This window comes from Phocoena sinus, chromosome 4 (assembly GCF_008692025.1).
Source record: "Phocoena sinus isolate mPhoSin1 chromosome 4, mPhoSin1.pri, whole genome shotgun sequence".
NCBI classification, from domain to species: Eukaryota; Metazoa; Chordata; class Mammalia; order Artiodactyla; family Phocoenidae; genus Phocoena; species Phocoena sinus.
Genome location: NC_045766.1, coordinates 106,323,619 through 106,346,356, shown reverse-complemented (window position 1 = coordinate 106,346,356; position 22,738 = coordinate 106,323,619). Strand labels below are relative to the sequence as shown.

The following is a 22,738-nucleotide window of genomic DNA, read 5'->3' as shown; positions in this document are numbered from 1 at the left end:
AGTTATTAAAATAAATATTTTGAAAAAATCCTGGAAATTGAAGATTCTTAAAATTAACTCAGTTTTTGAGATGAGTACAGGTTTTTTGTTTTTTTTTTTTGTTTTTGTCTTTTTGTTGGTTGAGATATCTCAGTAAGAATAGGAGTTCTACATTAATTTAATGGTATTTCTAGAATGTTATTGATAATTTGATAACAGTGCTTGATCAGCCCCCTTATGGATACAATAAAGTGATTAATGAAAATATAATAGGAATAGTAATGATAGAGATCTTTATTATTAGTAAAAATATATTAAAGCCCAAATTATTTCCTGTTATTAAAAAAAATTGATACATATATCCACTCTTTTTTAGATTTCCTTCCCATTAACCCAACATTGTAAAGCAACTATACTCCAATAAAAATTAATTTAAAAAATAAAATAAAATATTTTGACTTTTAGGCCATGTAAAATGTTACATATTCAAAATGTTATTTTAAAGTAAACACTGTGGCAGGGAGAGATAAATCAAAAGCTTGGGATGAACACACAGATACTACTCTATATGAGATAGATAAGCAACAAGGATCTACTTACTGTATAGTACCGGGAACTCTACTTAATATTCTGTGATAACCTATATGAGAAAAGAATCTAAAAAAGAATGAATATATATAACTGAATCACTTTTCTGTACACCTGAAACTAACACAACATTGTAAATCAACTATACTCCAATAAAATAAAAATTTTTAAAGTATATGAGAAAGAGTCAAGTTTGGGATAATATCACATTACTGTAGTTTTGATGTAAAACAAAATGTAATTTTGTGTACATTGCTAACGTGGTATGTTTAAAGACGAATGCTGACATTTCATGGAACTGTAAACTAGAATTTTGACTGATTATATAAATAATCTCTTCACAATTGAGTGCTTCCCCTGTCAAAATCAGATGAGGAGAGAAAAGTTATTTATGCGGTATATGCATTAAAAAACAAATTGCCGGGCTTCCCTGGTGGCACAGTGGTTGAGTGTCCACCTGCCGATGCAGGGGACATGGGTTCGTGCCCCGGTCCGGGAAGATCCCACATGCCGCGGAGCAGCTGGGCCTGTGAGCCATGGCCACTGAGCCTGCGCGTCCGGAGCCTATGCTCCGCAACAGGAGAGGCCACAACAGTGAGAGGCCCGCGTACCACAAAAAAAAAAAAAAATTGCCATTTGTATAATCATGGAAAGTTGTTATCTAATATTATCTAATGCAGAAAATGTATACCAGGAAGAGAATCAGCAGTAGACATTTAATTAAATTAAATATGTGTAAGAATAAAACTCAATGCAAGGTTTGTGACATGAGCATTTAATATTAATTTTACATACAAATGCAGGCCCCAACAAAATTTCAATTAAGCAGTTTTTAATATTTTAAAATTAATGTATTAAAATGATAATAAGAAAATAAAAAAATTAGAGTGTTCCCCCATTTAAGAATTTATTTATTAAGCACAGATTTTGTATAAAGCACTATGCTAGACACTGAGGATACAGAAATGCCTTTTAAAAGTTATACAGAGATGAAAAAGAGAACATGCAGCAGAGATATATGACCAAATGTGAGGGTAATGAATGATTGCCCTCAGCAAGTATTTGAGTTAGGATTTAAAAGAGTTAAAAAGGCAAAGGATCCCCCCAAAATGGAGCATTTCAGACAGTTTGTATAAAGTTAAAAAACATATTCATTAAAGTACCTGAAAGAAAGTATAATTACCTGGAATTCAAAGAATGAATTGAGTGTTACAAGGCATGAGAGTAAAGACCTGTATAGATCATATAGAACTTAAAGACTATGCTGATTATTTTTCTTTTAATCCTAAGAGAAAAGATTTACCATGCAAGGTTTTAACCAGAAAATTGATGTCATCAGATTTAGAGGTGTAAAAAGCTGACATGGTGGAGGCCATTCACTTTTGCGGTAGACTAAATGAAAGAAAGGTTGTGGAGATATAAAAAAGCAACAAGTAGATTTCAAAATTATTTAGGAAATAAGTCAACCAAACTTGTTGATTAATTGATTGATTATAGAAAAGGTAAGGGAACAGGAGGTGTCTGGTGTATGTAGCTGGATGGAGGCTGGTGGTATTTATAGAACTAGAAATTGCTGGAAGAAGAACATATCAGGGGAGAATGTGTCAGTCAGTGGGAGACTGAGTTCCTTTTGGACATACTGAGTGTGCCATGTCTTTTCAACATCCAACTGGACATGTCAAATAGGCGTTGCATATACATGAGTGTAGCTTGTGGTACAGAACTGCTCTAGGATATAAACCTGGGAGTGGTTAATGAGTAGATAGAAACTGCAGAGATGGGTGTGGCTAAAAGGACCTAGAGAATTATGTGAGAACAGATTGTGAATCCCATTCTTGGTGACCTCAATATTTAAAGGTTAAATACAAGAAGACAACCCAACAGAATATGAGAAAGAGTAGCCAGAGATATATGTCAAATCAGATATATGTGTATCTATCAGTGTGTGTGTGTGTGTGTGTGTGTGTGTGTGTGTGTGTGTGTTTGTGAGGGGTGGGAGGGTTGAGTGTTAAAAAAGAAAACCTAGGGAAGATAATTCTTAGGAACAAAGACTAATCAACATATTGAGTAATTCAGAAATAAAATAACAGTATTGTATTATATGACTTGATTTTGGTAACCTAGAGGTCTTCCTAAAAGTTTCACAGAAATACATGCTAAGCATATTATCTGCTTTTGCACTTGCTTATAATTCAAATTCTGTGTTCTGGATCTAAAGGGAATGCTGAACCATACTTCAGGGGACCATATGTTATATAAATTCTCACCTCTAATAAATTACTTGAACAGGCAGAAATGTGTATTTTACTTCACTGAGGCAGATACTGGGGGTGACTTGCCCATGTTTGGCACACACCATTTCTGTGCACCAAGTAGACTAGGGGTGCCAGGGAAATAACACCTGCATCCCCACCCCAGCAATCCTCAACCGAACACCAATGAGTATTGGTCAGTATTCCCTAAATACTCCTCTCCCTTGCCCATCAAGCGAGGTGACTCAGAGGCAAGCCCTACATTGTCTGAGTTCCACAGCAGGATTGCATGCAGCTGCCCACAGGGTAATCTGCTCAATAACACACTCTTGATTGACTTCCTTCCCTTCCTATCTCACTTCCCAGTGCTCCCTGTGGTCACTCCCCATAAAAGAAATATCCCAGGGTCTGTTTGTAAGGATTCTATATTTGTCAGGGTTCTATAGAGAAAAAGAACTAATGGGATTTGTTACAAAGGTGCAGATTCCAAGATCTGCAGGCTGAGTCTGCAAGCTAGAGACCCAGAAGAGCTGATGACTTAGTTCCAGTCTGAGTCTAAAGGCCTGAGAAACCAGAAGAGATGATGTTATAGTTCCAGTCTGAAAGTCAGCAGGCTCAAGACCCAGATGTTTCAGTTTGATCTGAAGACAGGAAAAAGGCTGATGTGCCAGCTCAGTTGCCATCAGACAGGAATACTCTCCTATTTGTGTGAGGGTCAGCCTTTTTGTTCTATTCAGGCCTTCAATTTATCAGATAAGCCTCACCCATATTAGGGAGAGGAATCTGCTTTACTCAGTCCACTGATTTAAATGTTAATCGTTTCCCAAAATACTCTTACTAGAATTCCCCAAATAATGAATTTTGGACCAAATATCTGGGTACCGCATAGTGTAGTCAAGTTGACACGTAAAATTAATCATCATAGATAAACAACACAACTCTCTTCCCCAACATCACACTTTTCTGATCTTTCTTCTGCCACCTTTTTCTCTAGAATTGAAGCTTTATTTTCTATGTCAGGATGAAATTAAATTTTGCTATATGTATATATGGTCAAAATTTAAAAGATGATAGCCCTCATTTTCCCAGAATCATTCTGGTTCACACTTGTTATTCTATATAATTAATATTTTCTCTTCACTTTTAAAAGTGTTCTACTTGGAAGACAAAATTATATGATCATCATGTTAACTGATTCCATAAATGTGATGATGGTAATGAAATTAGTGAAGTATATTTCAATCCTTTATTAAATTATTTTTTTCTACTGGTTAAAAATATGACAATATATGTCATATTTCTTCAAATTAATTTTTCTTCCTGGGTTATTTTATACTACAATTTTTTACCATGATGTACATGGAATGACTATTTGTAAATGGGATATTATTGTTGATTATCTTGAATGCATTTTTTTCTTTAAAGGATTGAGAAAGAATGCATTTGAAAAGTATAAATAATTTATAAGTGGGATACAAGGCCTTCCACAGGATCTTGTTTATTGTTCTATATATGACAAATCTGCATAATATTTCCCTGAAATAAGATAACTAAACTAAAAATTATACAATTGATTGATACTTATTTAATTGGCTTCAAAGTCAGAGAATAACTATAACCTCAGGGTAGTTCAGTTCTTCTATCACAACTAAGGGAAGGGTGAGAATAATTGTGACCCCCTGGAGCATTCAGAGCCTATTTTGTTTATTGTTGAGGATATGGAAACAAGAGGAGGAGACAGTTACATGTTGACTGTCAGCCACACAAAACCAGCACTAGCAAGGTGTCATAAAGGGATGAGCCTGTTTACACTGTCTCTGTTTTTAGTTTATTTTCCAGTTTTTCTATGTAATATGTATCTCTATGTGTTGATTAAACAATATTACATGGCATAAAATTAGAAATATAAATGTCTCAAAGTATTTTTGCATCTTCTTCCACAAAGGATGATTTTATTGTTAAATGGAAATAACTTCGTAACAATTATGTTGTAGCATATATAACAAAATGTTAACTCTTAATAACATTCTAAATAACTATTTCAGATGATTTGCTAACTGTGCTTTAAAGCAAACAGCATGTGCTAAGTGCAGCATTACTGCATTTTCAAAAAGATTCTGCATAATGCTTGTGAGACAGTAGTTGATCTCAAGTTCTTTGTGGGTTCCTTATTGTGAGTCCCTGGTATTCCTGCAACAATGAAAGTGTTGTTATTCAAATGCACATAAACGTATTCAGTCCATAATAATAGTATGCATAGCCATCTATAAATAGTTGAAGAAACAATTGTATGAAATGCTTGATATTCATCTGAACTACTTTTTGCAATTTCACTTTTAAATTCAGATTTCAGAAATAATACCACAGTGGAGCTCATAAGATATTCAGATATTTTTGTAAGCTTTTCCTGGACAGGATGGTAGCTTCTTAAAATTGCAGACCCTGTTTCACTAAATCTATATAAATATACACAATTGTATAAATATATACAATTACAAGAAATGGCCTGAACATATATATAGTTTTACATGTGTGTAATGACCTTTTTTAATATTACTTTTTCTTTTCTCCTAGATACACCATCAGTTAAGATTATACCATCCACTCCTTTTCCACAAGAAGGACAGCCTTTAATTTTGACTTGTGAATCCAAAGGAAAACCACTGTAAGTGATTTAATGAGCAATACAATTTTTTACTTTTCTTGTATCCTGCTTTGATTTCAGTCTTTAACTGCAGAAATCCACTATTTTTGTATTTTCTTGGTGGGCAAAGTGATCTCAGAACAGAAAACCCCCTGAACCATGTCTTCATTAAGTGTTTGTGGAAGATTGGTCTTGTATTTTGTCATCTAGTGAAGTTTCTGGAGAGGTTTCCAACTGTGATTTTTTTGTTCTTTTTCTTTCTTTCTTTTTTTTTTTTTTTTTCCTACTAAGATATTTCAACCTGAAAGGAGTATAGGCTTAATCAGTCACTGTTTTTACATCATCAGATTGTAGGAGTTACACATGCTGAACTTCTCTCATGAAGAACTTTGAAAATATTGAATCCTGAAAATATGCCCAAGTTTTAAAGTTACATGCGAAATCATTTTCCTAAGAGGGATCAAATCTACACCTCTAGTGTAGCCCCTGAGACATAATTTGTGAATGTGATATGTTTGGAGGTAGTGTGAATGAAAAGTGTCACAGACTCCACATTTTCTATTATAAAGCGATTTCATTGTTAGAATAATGAGTTCTAACATAACTTCAACCCTAAAATTTTACTTTTTGACATTCATGTTTATAAACAGCTAACTCATAGAAAATCTATATTTAATAGAAAATTCAAGTATGGAGTATCCAAATAAGGATTATTTCATTGGAAGTGATTTGATCTTTCTATAGTAGCATTCTACATGGAACTAAAAGTCACTTATTTGATCTTTTTAGAAGCTTCCAATTGATTTGCATTTCTGTTTAAATTTTAATGGGAGGCATTTAATTATTCTTTATACATAACTATATGGGATAGCTTTTGAGCAAATCAAATTTAATTACTAAAAAATTGTTTCTAATAACATTTGTTATTTAAGTGTAGATTTCATATTATCACATGAGGATTTTTTCTATAGTAATTTTAATACAGAAGCCTGAAATTTCAACTTCCTTAATTGTATTGTCTTATACTTTTTAACACACTAAGTGAATTCATACTTTCTTTATCACCATATTGTTATTTTAGAACTGTTCTCTCTTCCAGTAATTATTTTCTAGAGATTTAAAATATACTGACTTAAAGAGCATTTTGTAAATTACTCTATTTTTTTCTATCTTTTAAGAAACATTTAAGGCATTTTAAACCTTGAAAGGAGCAAATTTTTTCAAAGTAGCTTTACTACATATATCCTGTACAATTCATTTTTATAGTTCTTACCCTCTGATAAGTTTAAGTTGCTTATAGAAAACATTTTTCAACTGCAGTGTGCTATCAAAATGTGACAGTGCATTTCAGTACTACAGTTTCAACAGAGCTTTTGGCTGTAAGATCAGTGCTTTAACTAAGAAAGAAGTGTAACAGACTCTAGTCAGCTTTAGACATACTTAAATCCAGTTTCTTTCCTCCCGATGTTGTATATCTAATACCAGCGCTTCTTTCCTAACTTTCCCTTCCATTTCCACTCCTGTTCCCTTTGCTTATTATTTTCCAACTCTGTCTGTTCCTCTTTCCCCACCCTCCCACCCCCCCCACCCCACCCTTTGCTTCCATTTCTCCTTATAACCTCAGAGGTCAGTGTTTGGAGATATGATAAAGTATCAGGGAATAGCAAAGGATTTTTGCTTTTACCTTCTCTCCATAGTTCTGCCCCAAAGTACATATGTGTACAATTTACACATTTAAATGAGGTGAAGATGGGAAATATAATATATAGAATGCTTGGGAATAAATACATTCCAGCTCAAATATCATCTAATTACCTATCAAAGATCTTCTCTTTGATTCCATATCCACTCTCACTATCCACATTTTTTTTTTTTTTTGGTGAGTACTTAGATTGTGATCTATGTAATTAGCTATTTAAGTAGTCCATTTCCCTCAGCTCAGATATGGTTGAATAGATATGCCTTATTGTGGTCTCTGTTTCAGTTACCTAGAAATAAGCTTGGATATGCAATAATCCTCTGCACTGCCGATGAAGGAAAAACACAATCTCTTATTTATTTATGTTATTTAAGAATACAAAGGTTCCAGAAGTTTAAGAAATAGAAAACGTCACCTTTCTCAGAAGGATCCTGATTAGTATCACTTTGCTATAGGTAATGGAAATAAAAAGGCTCCTTGTTTTACAGAAAGGAAAACTAAAGTTCAGTATTAACCGACTTTCCTTATTCATCCAGATTTAAAATGGATGAGTCAGGATGTAAACTTAGTTCAATTATTGCCCAAAGATTACATTCCTTCAGCTATTTTGTGCTACTTCAATTGCTGAGTCTAAATTGTCACCTATCTTGGCCAAAGTCACTTTTGAAAAATTAGGATGGGCCCTACAATAACGTGCAGCACTGAAATCGAAGCTCTGGATGCTTGAAGGTGAAGAACTGGCTAGTCTCAAGACACATTTTACTGGTGCTGTTCTCTTCTATCAGGCTTTCTGCTGTATTTGTGCCCTTTCTGGCAACTTGCCAAATTCCTACCAAACTGACTATTTTTAGCATGAGTTTACAGCCATATAGAATATCCTCTAATTAGTATAGTATCCTCTGGCAATTCACTCATAAGCTCCAGAAGGGTTAAAATTATTATTTTCTATCTTTATCATTATAGATCATAATGTTATATTCTATGTGCTATGGTCCACAAGTAAATGTACATTAACTTATTCTCTTGTATTCTCATTCCCAACTCTCTTTTTACCATTTTCTTTCCTTGTAGACTTCCAGGCCATTGACATTAAAGGTATAGCCAACTTCTTTGACTCATTTTTGCCTTTAGACCACTGCTTCTCTTATGCCCTTCCTAATTATCTTAAAATACACTCTTCTGCATTTTCAAAGTAACTATCATTTCCAATAAATGAAGACATTAACCTCTATAAAGACAGTCTCAGTTCTAGCCTCTCTAGTTTATATTTGATCTCCAACAGTGCCAGTTGAGGCAGATAGGACAAATAAAACAAGGGAAGACTGAAAAGAAATCATTGGATTTTACCAGAAGGAAATTTTACTGATCATAAAGAAAACAAGTCTCACTAGAGCAAAGAGAACAGAACACAAATTGAAATGGATTAATCGGGGAGTTAGTAAGTGGTGGGGAAGTAAAGAAAACAGGAAGGACACCCATTTCAGAAAATGAATCATGAAAAGTGGAAAAGGAATGAGAAAAGAAAGTTATGTCAAACAGAAGTTTTAAAACAAAAAATAGTAGAGAGGCTGTCCATATTTTAAGATAGGATCAAAAAAGCCTGTAAAGAGTGGGAGTAAAAATGAAGTATGTGATATCACATTTACCCAACAGGTAGGTTCGAATTTCCTATTTTACTCTGGTAATCACCGTCAAAGTTCTCCATTATTTTGCTGCTATTACACCTGATTCCCCATTTTGTTATTTTGGAATCACGGAGAAGCAATACTGTCTTAGCTTCTAATTGACTCCTGAAACACCCGATTTCTATTATCCTTACCAACTACCCGAGCCCCCTTTGATGAGCAGGTTAGAATCAGAAGTGGATAACAGGTATATGATTTCTTTACATTTTGAAGCTGACATATCATTTCCTTAATCCGTGATCAAATATTGTTTTTTTTAAAAATGTTTGACCAATATATGATTTCCTAAAGTATGAGTTATCCACGGTTATTAGGCAAGTTAATAGTAGAAAAAATAGCACCACTATCTTTTGTATAAATCACAAAATGATGGTGTGACTCAACTCATACTGAGACTCATGTTCCTAACCTGGCCTCCTATATGCTAATATTGTTTTTCTTGTTCTAAATGTGAGGGCCACAGTGACTGTTTATAAACAATCATGCCTTATTTGCCTGCTTTGGATTGAAGTCTTTTGCTGTTTTCCTGTGGAACAGCTGCATATCTTGGACCAGGACCAAATTGTTCCACTTGACATTACTATAGAGGCATTCTATTCTTTCCTTAAAAGAGAGGTTACTGTACATGTCTGTCTATCGTTTTAATTTTAGTTTAAAGTGAGGACCAAGCTAATGCCAGCCACTTTTCTTTAAAGTTCCCAGAATTTTTGCAGCCTTCTTCTTTCTTTGGCTGAACTTCCAGACAGCTTTCTGGCAGCAGCATTCTCCACTTATAGAAGTAGAGGGGGAAAAAAGCTGTTATATTACATTAATGTTATGACCTTAAAAGGTGTGGGATTGCCCCCCACATGCTATAGCTAAAGAATCATCATTCATTTTAATCAAATGTTTAACACTTTGTAAATTTACTTCACAAAAGCAATGTGACATTTTCAGTCAAATAAATGTATATTTGGTATTTATTCTATAAAAGAAAATAATTATAGTCATTGATAAATTTTTCTGTATACCTGACATTATGTTTATGTTGTAGTTATTATTTTACCTCTGGTAACCACACTTTTTCTTATGAATTTGGTATGAATCTAGTATACATAATTGCATTGCACATAACATCACTATTCTGAATAAGAAGAAAGATTTTAATCTTTAGGAAAACAGATCACATATCATATAATAACTAGTGAGGTGTTTTAGAGGAACACTTACACATCCATTTTCAAAATGATCTAGAATTTAAGAAGAAATCTGATAAAAACACACTGATGCATTTTCCTATTAGCATAATAGAGATTATAAAATGAGACGCAAATTAAGACAAAACAGTTTCCTCAGCCTAATATGTACCTTTTTACAAATCACAGGTTATTTACTAATTGTCATATAATCCAATCACAGCCAGAAGAAATGACAAAACAAACTGGAGTTAAAGAAGGCAAGTAATCCAGAGTGAAATGTCTTAGCCCAAAACAGAGGAAAATATGAATTTGTCAACAGAAAAACAGTGCAGAAGGCTGCAAATAATAAAATAGTTTATTTGGGCTCTTAAGAATTGAATTCAGGAGACACAGATTCTGGTTAAACCAAGAGTGTTCAAGGGAAGAGAAAGAGTCAGGGGCTTATAAAGACAAAAAGCCACAAGGCTGTAAAAAGTTGCCTAGTGAGAATTGTGATTGACGTGAATCAGGAAATATTTGTCCTTGAGGAATCCTGTGTTATTTTAGGGTAGTCCAGTAAGTAGACAGGCTGCCACAAGTTATTTTAGGGTATGGGCCCAATAATTATCTTGAATTTCTGGCAGATGATCTAGATGTCTTAAGTAGGACAATAAGAGATCAAAAGGTGGGCTTCCCTGGTGGCGCAGTGGTTGGGAGTCCGCCTGCCGATGCAGGGGACACGGGTTCGTATCCCGATCCGGGAGGATCCCACATGCCGCGGAGCGGCTGGGCCTGTGGGCCATGGCCGCTGAGCCTGCGCGTCCGGAGCCTGTGCTCCGCAACGGGAGAGGCCACAACGGTGAGAGGCCCATATACCGCAAAAAAAAAAAAAAAAAAAAAAAGATCAAAAGGTTAGATTCTATTCAGGCTGAGATGGGCATAAGTCATACTTTGTAATAGCCTCCAGGCTCCATTTTAGGGAGCTCTCTTACCAATATAGACTCCATTTTGACTTTCCTTTCACAAATTTTGGGAAAAAGAATATGATCTACCATGATGGCAATTTTATATGATTTGACTTAATGCCTAGTAGATGTTAATTACACAGTATTTGTCTCTCTCCTGCCATCTGCGCTATAGAAAGTCATCTAATTAATCATCAAGGTCTGTGTTTATGTTCAGATATACTGTCTAAGCTGTCATGCTCTGGGGCAGAAAAAGCTGTGTGGTGCAGTAGAAAGAGAAATAAAAGTAGCTTTGAATTATAAATCCGTAGATATCTGTGGCCTGAGTGGTCTTGAGTAAGTCACGTAACCACACCAAAATGTTTTTTTAATTAATAAACTTTATTTTTTGGAGAGTTTTAGGTTCACAGTGAAATTGAGTGGAAAGTACAGGGTTCCCATATACCCTTCGTTCCTACTCATGTCCAACATCCCCCACTATTGACGTCCCTCACAGCAGTGGTATATTCATTACAATGAACCTATACGGACCTATCATTTTCACCCCAAAGTCCACAGTTTACCAGTGTTAAGTATACCAAGTATTTTTTATTCTCTAAAATTAGAAAATAAAACCTAGTAAACAAATTGTTTTAAATATTAATGAAAATATATATGCAATTTCTGCCTCCAAGTAATTTCATAATAAATAATAGCCATGAGGATAAGTTATTATTTTGTCAAAAAATTACATACAGTGTGCCTCACCAAGTTTTAAGCTCAGAAGTCTTAATTACATATTTAATACACATGCTGATATTGGGCTACTATGGCAACGCTGGGAACTGAGTTACTATCTCAGATTTCTTTCATGGCTCTGAAATTCAAGGTTCTAAGCAGAATAAACACATTCTAGGACAATGGTCTGTGACTTTCCGAAGCATGTTTGAACAGCAAAGGAATCCAAACTAAAGTCATGGCAAAACTGGTAGGGCAACATGGCTATTTTTGTTGAGGTTAAATAGTAATAATGAGCTGTAGAGAAGAGGGACAGAGGCATGAACCCTTGTCAGGGGGTAAAATGTAATATAGCTAGAAGTGGAAAAGTCCTGAGACATAGGAATAGCCCCTCCATACTGTTAAGGTAGAAAAAAATTTAGAACAATTGGAAGGACTGGAAGGGGTAGAGAATGAGTTCTGGTTCCACAAATGTGGAAAAGGCAACATTGTAAAGGAGTTCAGCTGGGATGAAATAGAGATTAACCAGGTAGCTAGTTTTGACAGAAAGCCAAAGCAAGAGCTCTAGAGAAACCAGAACTAAGTGAATAGCAAGGTTCATGAGTGGTTGAGAATCCAGAGTCTGTGATGTATAAGGCCTCATTTTGGCATAGGTTTCAAGTTCACTCATGCTAGTCTTATTTTAACCACACAACTATCCTGTTGTAAAAGGTTTACAAAGACTCTTATAATTGTTTTCATTTTGTAGATAAGGACAGTAAGTCTTGTGGAGGTCATATGACCTTTTCTAGTCACTCAGTTGATAAATGGTAGATCACAAAGACACTTTTTAAAAATTTTAACAACTCTGATGGTTATGTTTTCTTATTTACATAGTGTTTTTAGTTCTCCTATCAAATTGACTTTTCACAATAACCCAGAGAAATTGGCAAGAATGAGAAAATACTTATAAACTTTTAGGAGTGCCCATATTTTAACTAAATAATTATAAAAGGTTATCAGTTATGAATCAAACCTGTATTAGCATATCTAAATAGTATCTAAAGAATTTCTAAATATATCTAAATAGTTCTGATCATTAAATATATTTGTTTTTAAAAAGCTAATTATATTATATTCTTAATTTGATATGTTTGAGAAGATTAAGACTGCAGGTTATAACTACAAAGCAATACCTGCAAATGTAATACCAATGTAATGAAATACAATGCACAGCCTTAGAGGGTAAATAGAATAAGCAGGAAGTTCAAAGTGAACACTCCCCCAAAGTATGTCTTTCTTGCTAAATACTATGCTTAATATGTCACCAAAAAAATTGGTGGAATAAACAAAATGAGGGGACAGACCTACTATATACATACTCTCACAAAGTCAGTCCTTGGATGATAAAAGTTACAGAGCATTTAGATTTTTTCCCCCCTTGTGTTCTGATCTCTAGAGAGATATAAAGTTGTCTCAATTAATTAATTAAAGGCATTGTAGTCAGTTTTTTCTAAAGTGCTTTCAAAGGAATAATATTGGGAAATTCACTCCAAGTTTTCATAATTAAAAAAAATATATCCATGTGCTGTCCTTTTCATACAAGTTTCTCTTCTGAGGCCCAGATGGTCTTTTGCTTCCATCTCATGGCTTCAAAATTTAATCCCATGTTGACTTTCTGGAAACACACAAGTGGTTATCTTGGAAATGAGACCAAATATATTTGGTTTTGATTTTGAAACAAGAAGCTGACTCTCGGTAATCTCCACTGCTGTTATTTAGGCTGGGCATCTGTGATGTGTTGGGCACGCAATCATTTTCAGTTAAATGTGCCTATGTCTTGTGAAAGTCCCATAAGAGCTTGCAGAATCATGATTATAGATCCAAAGAGGAAATGTACTTCTTGAACATTTCCAGGTAAGCAATTTTCTTGTAACAAAACCCCAATTATTTTGTAAATGTTCAGTGGGAAACTCTAACACTAAAATGTCTCAATATGTTTAAGACATTGTGGAGTGATAATGTCATATCCTTGATTAGATTTTAAGATGTGTACTTTTGGGCTCATGGATTTTAAAATCTCTGTTTCTTTTTAATATATTAATTATGAGATTACATCTAAGCATTTTACTCTTTATTTAAAGATCTGTAAACATTCATTTGTGTTTATATAAAAACAGTCATCAAAATGGTAATTGTAGGAAATGTGCAGAAACAAAAATCACTCTTAACATGTAAAAGAGCCGAAATATCATACTTCATCCTTGATTAAAGAACATGTTAACCTATTGCTCAACAAGTGCCATTCAGTAAGATTTGTTTTTTCTCTTTGCAATTTTTTTCCATAATACATGTCCTAATGTTAGAGCTAGTATCCTTCTGGTGATCACCATTCAACTTACTGAGAAGTGTGTCATTTTGTGCTTGTGGTAAATAATTTGATTATCGTTTTTGCAAATATATGGAGAGAACAACTGTGAAAAAATAAAATTCAGAATCACTGGAGATATTTAGTATTATTTCAATTAATGGTGAAACTGGGAACATTTTTATACCTTGGAAAGCCATTTATTCAAACAATCTAAAGAAATTTTCTTGCATTATATGTGTTTTTACAAAGTGTGGTATATATTGATTCACTTTTCTAGATATAACCTCAATCATACAGGAACCCCTAAACTTCAAAGTTTGAAAAAAATTTAAACAGCAGTGTCCCAAATTGTAGAAAATATGAACATTTACAAATGTTTCCAGTTAGAATGAGTAGAATATATCAGTGATTGTTGATGGCCTTAAAGCCCAACTCTTTCAAATTCAAAGTACTGGAAATATCTGGGATGCTTCAAGGAAAGGAGAAAGAAGAGAGAGACAGAGAAAATAAAAAAGACAGGAGAAAAGAACACCAACTCTTGTGACTTGTGACCAGCAGATTTCTCTAGAATGGTGAGCTGTGATGGACTTCAGCGCCACCACTCAAAATTACAAGTACAGAGATGAATATAGTGAGGTGACCATCAAGAAGCAAGATTAAGGGCTTCCCTGGTGGCACAGTGGTTGAGAGTCCTCCTGCCGATGCAGGAGACACGGGTTCATGCCCTGGTCCAGGAAGATCCCACATGCCACGGAGCGGCTGGGCCCATGAGCCATGGCTGCTAAGCCTGCGCATCCGGAGCCTGTGCTCTGCAGCGGGAGAGGCCACAACCGTGAGAGGCCCGCGTACCGCAAAAAAAAAAAACAAAAACGAAAAAAGAAGCAAGATTAAAAATATAATAGCTTTCCAGTACAGGGACAAAAAGACCTAGAGGCCACAGGAGCTCTCACTGTGGGTCACAAATGCAGTGTTTTTCAAATAGCTGGTTGTGGCTTTTAATGAGTCATCAGATTAATTTGAAAAACCGTTTTTAAAAAACAAAAATAAAATGGAAAAATAATAGAATAAGAAAGGAAGGAAGAAAAAGAAAGAAGATGTTACAGTACATTCGAAAGAGCAAGCTTTTATTTCCTGTGTGTATATGTTTGTGTATTGTGTAAAGCTGTAAAATATATCTTTTCCTGTAGGTCGCATTTCAAAAGATTTGAAAATTGTTACATTAACACCAACTGTGGTGAAGCTGGATCTTGGGGACATTCAGGAAAAGAACATGCTAAATCCTAATCACTTCAGTTTCTCTAAAACTGTCCCTACACAAAAATGTATGTTCAAACTGAGGAGATCTTAGCTCCAAAAAAAACAGTTGAATGGCACTAAGTATGTTCTGTTTAATAATGCAGAAAAGTTTGATCCTTTGAGAAAGATTTCATCCAAATGAATAAAATATACTTGCAAATGTTTTAATCTTAAATTTCAATTATCTTCAGCATTTACTTACATGAAGCATTTAATTCCCTAGCTACCAGATAAATGACGTGCGCTTTACTTTTACTTTTCCAAGACCATTGGTTTTAATATTAGAAAAGAAAGAAGTCATGGAACAGAAACAGTTCTATAATGGTGACATAGTGTTTAACATAAGTATTAGATCTTATAAGGTTAGTTAGCACAATTTTATAGTAGTGAAAGTAATGGATTGTAAAGTAACTCTTATATGGAGAATAGGACCCTGTCATTGCAATGTGCCCTTGAACTGAACGGTTTTCAGGCATCTGACTGATTAGGATGCTTGTAGATACATTTTATATGGTATCAAATTGTCCTTATAATGTACACAGGTTGATAAGGTGGGAAATTCTGAGAAACTCAGACTCATAAGTTATTGATTTGAAAAACATGAAAATGTTCCAAAGTCTATCTTAGTCAAAGGAGGTTTCAAGGAGTTCCTAAGTTTCAAAGAAATTGAAAATAATATTTTCTTAAGAAATTATTTTTTAAAATATCATAGAGATTTTGAGGTTAATGTACATACAAAGAGGGACTTATTATTGCTTGGATGAGGGAATGATGTTTACTCAAGATTTCTTGATCTTTTAACCAGGAATTAATATTCCGTGTTTACCAAAGGGAAAAAAAATGTTAAGTGTAGATAAGGCATGGGTAATTGTTTTGCTTTAGCACAAAGTCCTTGAGAGATTAACTTAAGCATTTGTCACAATCTTGAATATTTTTTCTTCAGTGCTAAAATCTGTCACTCCTTCAGGATCATAGCAATCTTATCTTTTCTGGGGATAATCTTTTATTTCTTGTGCCACAAAGCATCTGGAATTATACAGTTTGTAGTATGAATGCTTTGTTTTTCAAAAATGTTAAAATAATTATCAGTGAACACTACCTTATCAGTAAAAAGTGGTCCAGGATTTCACAGGCACTCTAAAAGGTGCCATTATTTTCAAGTCTCTAAAGGCACTTACCTCTTGCATATAGTTTATTTTCTATTTCTACTACAAGTTTCTAAACTTGTAGGAAAGAAGTACCTTAAAAAGTCAGAATCAAGTAGCATATGCTCAGATTAATCAGGGTAGAAGAAATCCATTTCTCATTTTCTATTGAGATTTTAAATCTAATGATGAGGTTAACATTGATTTTATTGTCCCATCTGAATCTAATCTTTAATGTAATGAGACTCCTCCTACTTGACACTATACTAGTGCAATAGTTGATTTCAGGAATTTACCTGAGTAGATAAATTCAGAATCAGACTTTCATCTTGCAATTTAATGGAATAAGTAGGCTTGATTTCCCACTTCAAACTGACTTCATTTATCACTGCATTAAACACCTTTGACCCTATCAGGCAGAAGTACTGATGGTGATATTTGAGTAAGGGCTTTCATTGTTGAGACTTTCAACAGGAATCACTGGGATTCTCAAACTGCAAATAGAAGGGAAAAAATCATTGCTTTTCATAAAAAGAATTTTTCAAGTATAGGAAATATCTTATCTATTCTGAGCAAAGACTAACCCTTAAGAATTATGTAGATATAGCAAGAGACTGAAGAACACGTCCAGAAACCACTAAAATCAGAAGGGAGTGGAGACCAATGAGGAAAAAAAGCTAAGGAACTATTTCACTCTTTCTCTCTCTCTTACACACACAAATACACAAAGATATTTATTAAATGAAATACAAATAACTGCAATAGGCTAGAAACACAATGGAAAATTACATACATTAAAGAGTAGTTAAATTTTCTTCACCTGCATAATTTCTTCAAGTCTCCTTTTCCTTTTGTTCCCTCTTCGCTTATTGTATTATTCCAGCCCTAAATATTTGAAATATCAGGACAGAGCCAACTTCACAAATGATGATACCAGCTGTATCAAAATACAGATTATGCAAAAATAATTATTCTAAATATTGTGTTAAAGAACTATAGGGGGCAGAAATGTATACATATAATCATATGTTTTAAACATTTATGAAAATACATGGGGCACATTTCCACATATCAGAAAAGCAAAACTTTTGTTTTTTGGCTGCGTTGGGTCTTCGTTGTTGCGTGTGAGCTTTCTCTAGTTGTGGCAAGTGGGGGCTACTCTTCATTGCGGTGGCTTCTCTTGTTGCAGAGCACAGGCTTTAGGCACGCGGGCTTCAGTAATTGTGGCATGCGGGCTCAGTAATTGGGGTTCGCGGGCTCAATAATTGTGACGCACAGGCTTAGCTGCTCCGCAGAAAGTGGGATCTTCCCAGACCAGGGATTGAACCCCCGTCCCCTGCATTGGCAGGCAGATTCTTAACCACTGCACCACCAGGGAAGCCCCGAGATGTATTTCTTTATTTTCTTCTAGCACTTGAATTTAGAGTTTCTTAAACTGAAATCATCAACTTTTCTTTTCCACTGTATCTCAGTTTGTTTCCACCCTGGTTTATGTTTTGTTTGTTTGTCATCTGGTTGGTTAGTTGGTTGGTCTTGCATTGTTATTTTTTCCTATTCAGGACTAAGATTGTTTTCATACAGACTAGACTCTGTAAGGAGAGTTTCTCCTTTGTTTTCACTAACACCATACATTTTCTAGCTCCAAAAAGTTATGTTTACTTTCCCAAGAGCTCTTCTATTATATTCTATTATTCTGTGCTTGCCTTTATTATTACTCCAACTTCATGTAAATCTTTGTTTTCTCTCTTCAGAACTCTATATATGGTCTCTTCATTGAATTTTTCTTTTCCAGGTATTTCACATTGGTATACTTAAAGGAAAGTCTGCTCAGAAATATTTACTTCTCAAAAGAGTTAGTAAAGCATTTTTATTTTTCAGGAAAGTCTGGATTTTTCCACATGATACTCAAGGCCAGGGTTGAGTGCCAGGCTAAAAAACGTAAAGGTTTAAATGTACAGGTTTTTGTTTTTACCCCCCACCTCTCTATTCCAAACTTTTTCATTTCTTTGCTTCTGTTCATCCTCCTCTTTATGACCAGAATGTTTCCTACCATATTTCATTCTGTATTCCATATTAACGGCATCATCAGTCTTCTGGTCTAATAGTAAAATAATACTTTTTCATGTTCAGCTTCATGTCCTAAAAACTTTGTCTCGGGGGCTTCCCTGGTGGCGCAGTGGTTGAGAGTCTGCCTGCTGAGGCAGGGGACACAGGTTCGTGTCCTGGTCTGGGAAGATCCCACATGCTGTGGCGCGGCTGGACCCGTGAGCCATGGCCACTGAGCCTGTGCGTCCAGAGCCTGTGCTCCGCAATGGGAGAGGTCACAACAGCAAGAGGCCCGCCTACTGCAAACAAAACAAAACAAAAACAAAACAAAACTTTGTCTTGGACTAAGCTTCTTATGAGCATATTTGGTCCTGTTCCTTAATATCAACTTACATCTTGGCTTTTGATTTTATTACCCCCAGCTCAGTTATCACATCAAATACTTTTAACTTTGCCCTTTCCTAATTTGTTATCTTAGCCAATAACACTATCACCTAGTAACCTTATACTCTTTCCAGGCATTCACCATGTTTAAATTCATCTATTCAACAATACGGCCTCTGGAAGGCAAGCATCCTAACCAGGATTCTGACTCCTCTTGAGCTGTCATCTTCCGTTTCTACCACTCAAAATCCTGCCATAATTAGAGAGATGAGTCAAAAGTTATATCTTTCATAAAGCCTGTTGCAATGTTCCTAATGCAGATATGATGAATCTTTATGACTTTTTATAACTCATTTATGCCACTTACCATAGCCTGCCAAACGTTATATTTGATTAGACATATTTTATGTAAACTATTAAGGTATAATATCTCAGAACAGATATTATTTTAGTTTCCCTATGTCCCTCATAATTCTTGGTTCAAAACTTGCACTGATTTGTTTATAGATACTTGTTAGATAATAATTGTGTAACCTTATGAAGTATCTAGTCAAGAATATATAGGTATACTTTAATTAACAGCAACAACAAAAATGTTCATTGATCTCTTACCTGTCTTAAGATGTAAGTGTAAGAGTAGGACATTTTCTGGTAATTAAACCCATCGAGACTCATTGAAGATTACTCTACTATAAAACGTTTCTGAAGTTTTGTTTTCCCTTAAGCAAAACTATACGTATAAAGACAGACACATAAATGTTTCATTGATTATGTTTTAAAACAAACCTCAATTGTGATAAGTAAAACATTCAAAGTTAACTTGGCTAATAGTAAAACTTATTTGATGTTTTAAGAATTGCTGCCATGAAAAGTATAAAATCAATATCAGAATAAAAGGAAAACAAATTTCATTATAATTAAGTTACACAACAATCAAATCTGAGGAAAAATCACAGCTTGTATGTATTCTCCAAGGACCTAGATCAATATTTTTACAATAATTAAGAATATACCTTTCAATATATATAGAAAATTACTTACAAACTATGTTCAGAAATATCTTGTTTGATCCTCAATAACAAAATAATCCTTTATGTATCTTTAAATTTGAAATGATCAACATAATAAATAACTCCACAAGTAATCCCTTTCATTCTCTTTCTGCTTATCTACCATATCCTTTGCTTCCATCTGAGACTCATTACAAAATTATGTTTTGAATTGGTTTCACAGCTTTGAGAAAGGCTACTCTTTGAACTTCCTTTGTATTTGTATTTAAATTTTAAAAAAGGAGCAAACAACCCCAGCTTCTGTTTTCCTATTTTCCTTTTTTCTTCTTCCTCACTTGATTGACAAAGTTTGGACTGTGGTTTATGGATACAATATCCATCTACCCAATGGAGATTGCCTAGGCTAGATTTCTCTCAGAATCCTCCCTATGGGAACCCAATAAAATTAAAATTCTCCACTTGAAACCAATTTCAAACCCACTTTTCAATTAATTTTCATTTAAGTTCTCTCCCTCCATTTCTCTAAAAATTTGATAGCATGAATGCTGAGGTTTTATATACAGACTCTGCAGTATAATTTCTTGAATTAAAAGTTTGCTTAAAGCAGAAAAAGGAATCAAGATGTTTACATAACTCCCACCACCTTCTTTCACTTTAGAGTAAAAATATTATAAGAAATAAAGGGGAATTAGGCTTTAAAAATATCTCCTGAGTATTGAAGCTTCAATCACATCTACTGCCACCCATGGAATTTCTAAACTACAATAAATGCAGTAGTCATCTTCGTGTGCCATATAAGGCCCCAAGTTATTAAATATAAGTTCATGCTTTGTCTTATATTAAAGGAAATGTAAGATATATGTAATTGTAGTATGTAATTTCTTTCTTTTTCCTTTGAGCCAGAATAAGATGTTTACTTGAATGCTATTACAGTAACTTATGTTTTTCTTTTATCTAGAAAAAGTAACTTAATTTTCACAGGATTAATTTTAGAATTAGAACCCAACATGTACTGTGCTTATTGAAGGAAAAGACATTGCAGAACTCAAGGGGGATATAGCCATTTGGGAAAAGGAAGATACTGGAGAGTGTATCCATTCCAAAACTTGGAAGACCTTTTACTCTTGTCCACTTTGTAAGGATACTAGGAGAATTCTTTCCTTAGGAGATCTGTATTGTGGGACTGATATTTCTATAACTGAACTGCTTATTCTTTATTCTTCTCAAGCATGAGCCTAAAAGGGAAAATGGGAGCTATGAAGGCAAAGTTCACCAATAGTCTCATCATTAGGTATTCTCATCAATACCTAGGGAGTGAATGATTCCATATACTGTTGGAAGAATTAGAGGGATTATTACTATGTCATAAGTTTACAGAATAAATGCCCTAATGACTAACTCAGGAGTTTCAGTGGATATTAGTAATTATGTTTATATCTAGTTCAAATATTAAATAAACTGGTAGTCTGAGAAAGTTGTGGCAATTCTTTCCAACACTAATTTATAAATAAGGAATTGTTAAAGATATCAGAGATTCTCCTATTAGATATCTACAAAACAGTGAGTCAATAAAAGTTTTTTAGAAGTCTGTTAAGATAAAAACAACTTCACCAAGACGTTAGAATACAAGAGAATAAATATAAAAGCATATTTGGTTCCTTTTTTCACTTTCATTTTCTTGTTGTTTTTTGCTTACCCTAGGAAGAAACTGCTACACAAATATTTTTAGGTACCTAAGAAAACAAAACATCTTTTTCAGCCTTATAGATTTGGTAGACAAACAAATTTAATTTCATCTCATTCAGAAGATTTTCTACTTTTAGTTGAAAATTAATTGCTTTGAAAGGGGCAACTCTCTGGATTGGCTATCTTAATATTCTTGCTGTAGAGTTATACAGTATTATCTCATGCCTGATGCTGTGTCACTGTCCTCTTATTCCTGGTGTCTGGCTTCTACTCTTTTTCAGCCTTATCACGTAGAAACTGTAGACTGGAACCACTTTTTAAATGATCTCCTTTGGTTGCCTGAATAGCAGGGAAGATTTTTATTCATTTGCAGCAAGAAATTCAATCATTCTAGGTTCCAATTAGAGAAAGCCTAGGGGCCCTCTTTATTAAGATGAAACACAAATTGTATCAAGACTTGCTAAACCAGTTAATATTTTTATGGTGAAGCTTATTTTATTAAGAAGCTTGAACATTTTAAGTACTAATTGGAATATGTGTAGGCTATTTTTAATCGATGTGTAAACTCTAACCTCCATTTTGTTAAAATTGCATCTTATGGTGGTAACATTTTTTGCCACCTTGAAGTTTTATCAGAGTACAATCAAGAATCCTGCAGTGTTCGGTGTCAGGAGTGACTTATACTGCTGTAATCTCCTGTTAACCATTTTTGCAGGTGTTTTTTCATTATTTCCTAAAAGAGAGAATTATTATTTTAGAAAAAAAGTTTTTTTAAATACTGGCAACTTGAATAATTTTTCTAGATCTTTAACTTCATTTCTATACACAAAATTTAAAATATATATCTAAATTTAATTACATATTTACAGAGCCATGTGCTTTAAGATATGACTTAAAGTTATGAACACTAACAGAGAAAAAATTGACAGTTTAGATTTGGGGAGTATATTTTATGTATGGAAATGTATAGGTATTTGCATATAATTATATCTGTGTGTTTAAATTCCAACTTATATATGAAGAAATATTGCCTCTTAATATAATAAAATATTTCTATTAAGCAGTATTTTAAGGATGAATTTTCTGAAATTCAAATTATCCTTAATGTAACTGTTATCTTAATGTTGGCCTTATG

General features: G+C 34.1%; 1 protein-coding gene across 1 annotated transcript in view; it reads left to right on the top strand.

Moving 5' to 3' along the window:
- The window catches only part of CADM2 (cell adhesion molecule 2), a 1,092,768-nt gene that overhangs the window by 984,763 nt on the left and 85,267 nt on the right, over window positions 1-22,738 (top strand). Inside the window, 1 exon segment of the mRNA XM_032631668.1 lies at window positions 5,394-5,484. Within this exon segment, the coding sequence (XP_032487559.1) occupies window positions 5,394-5,484 (91 nt within the window).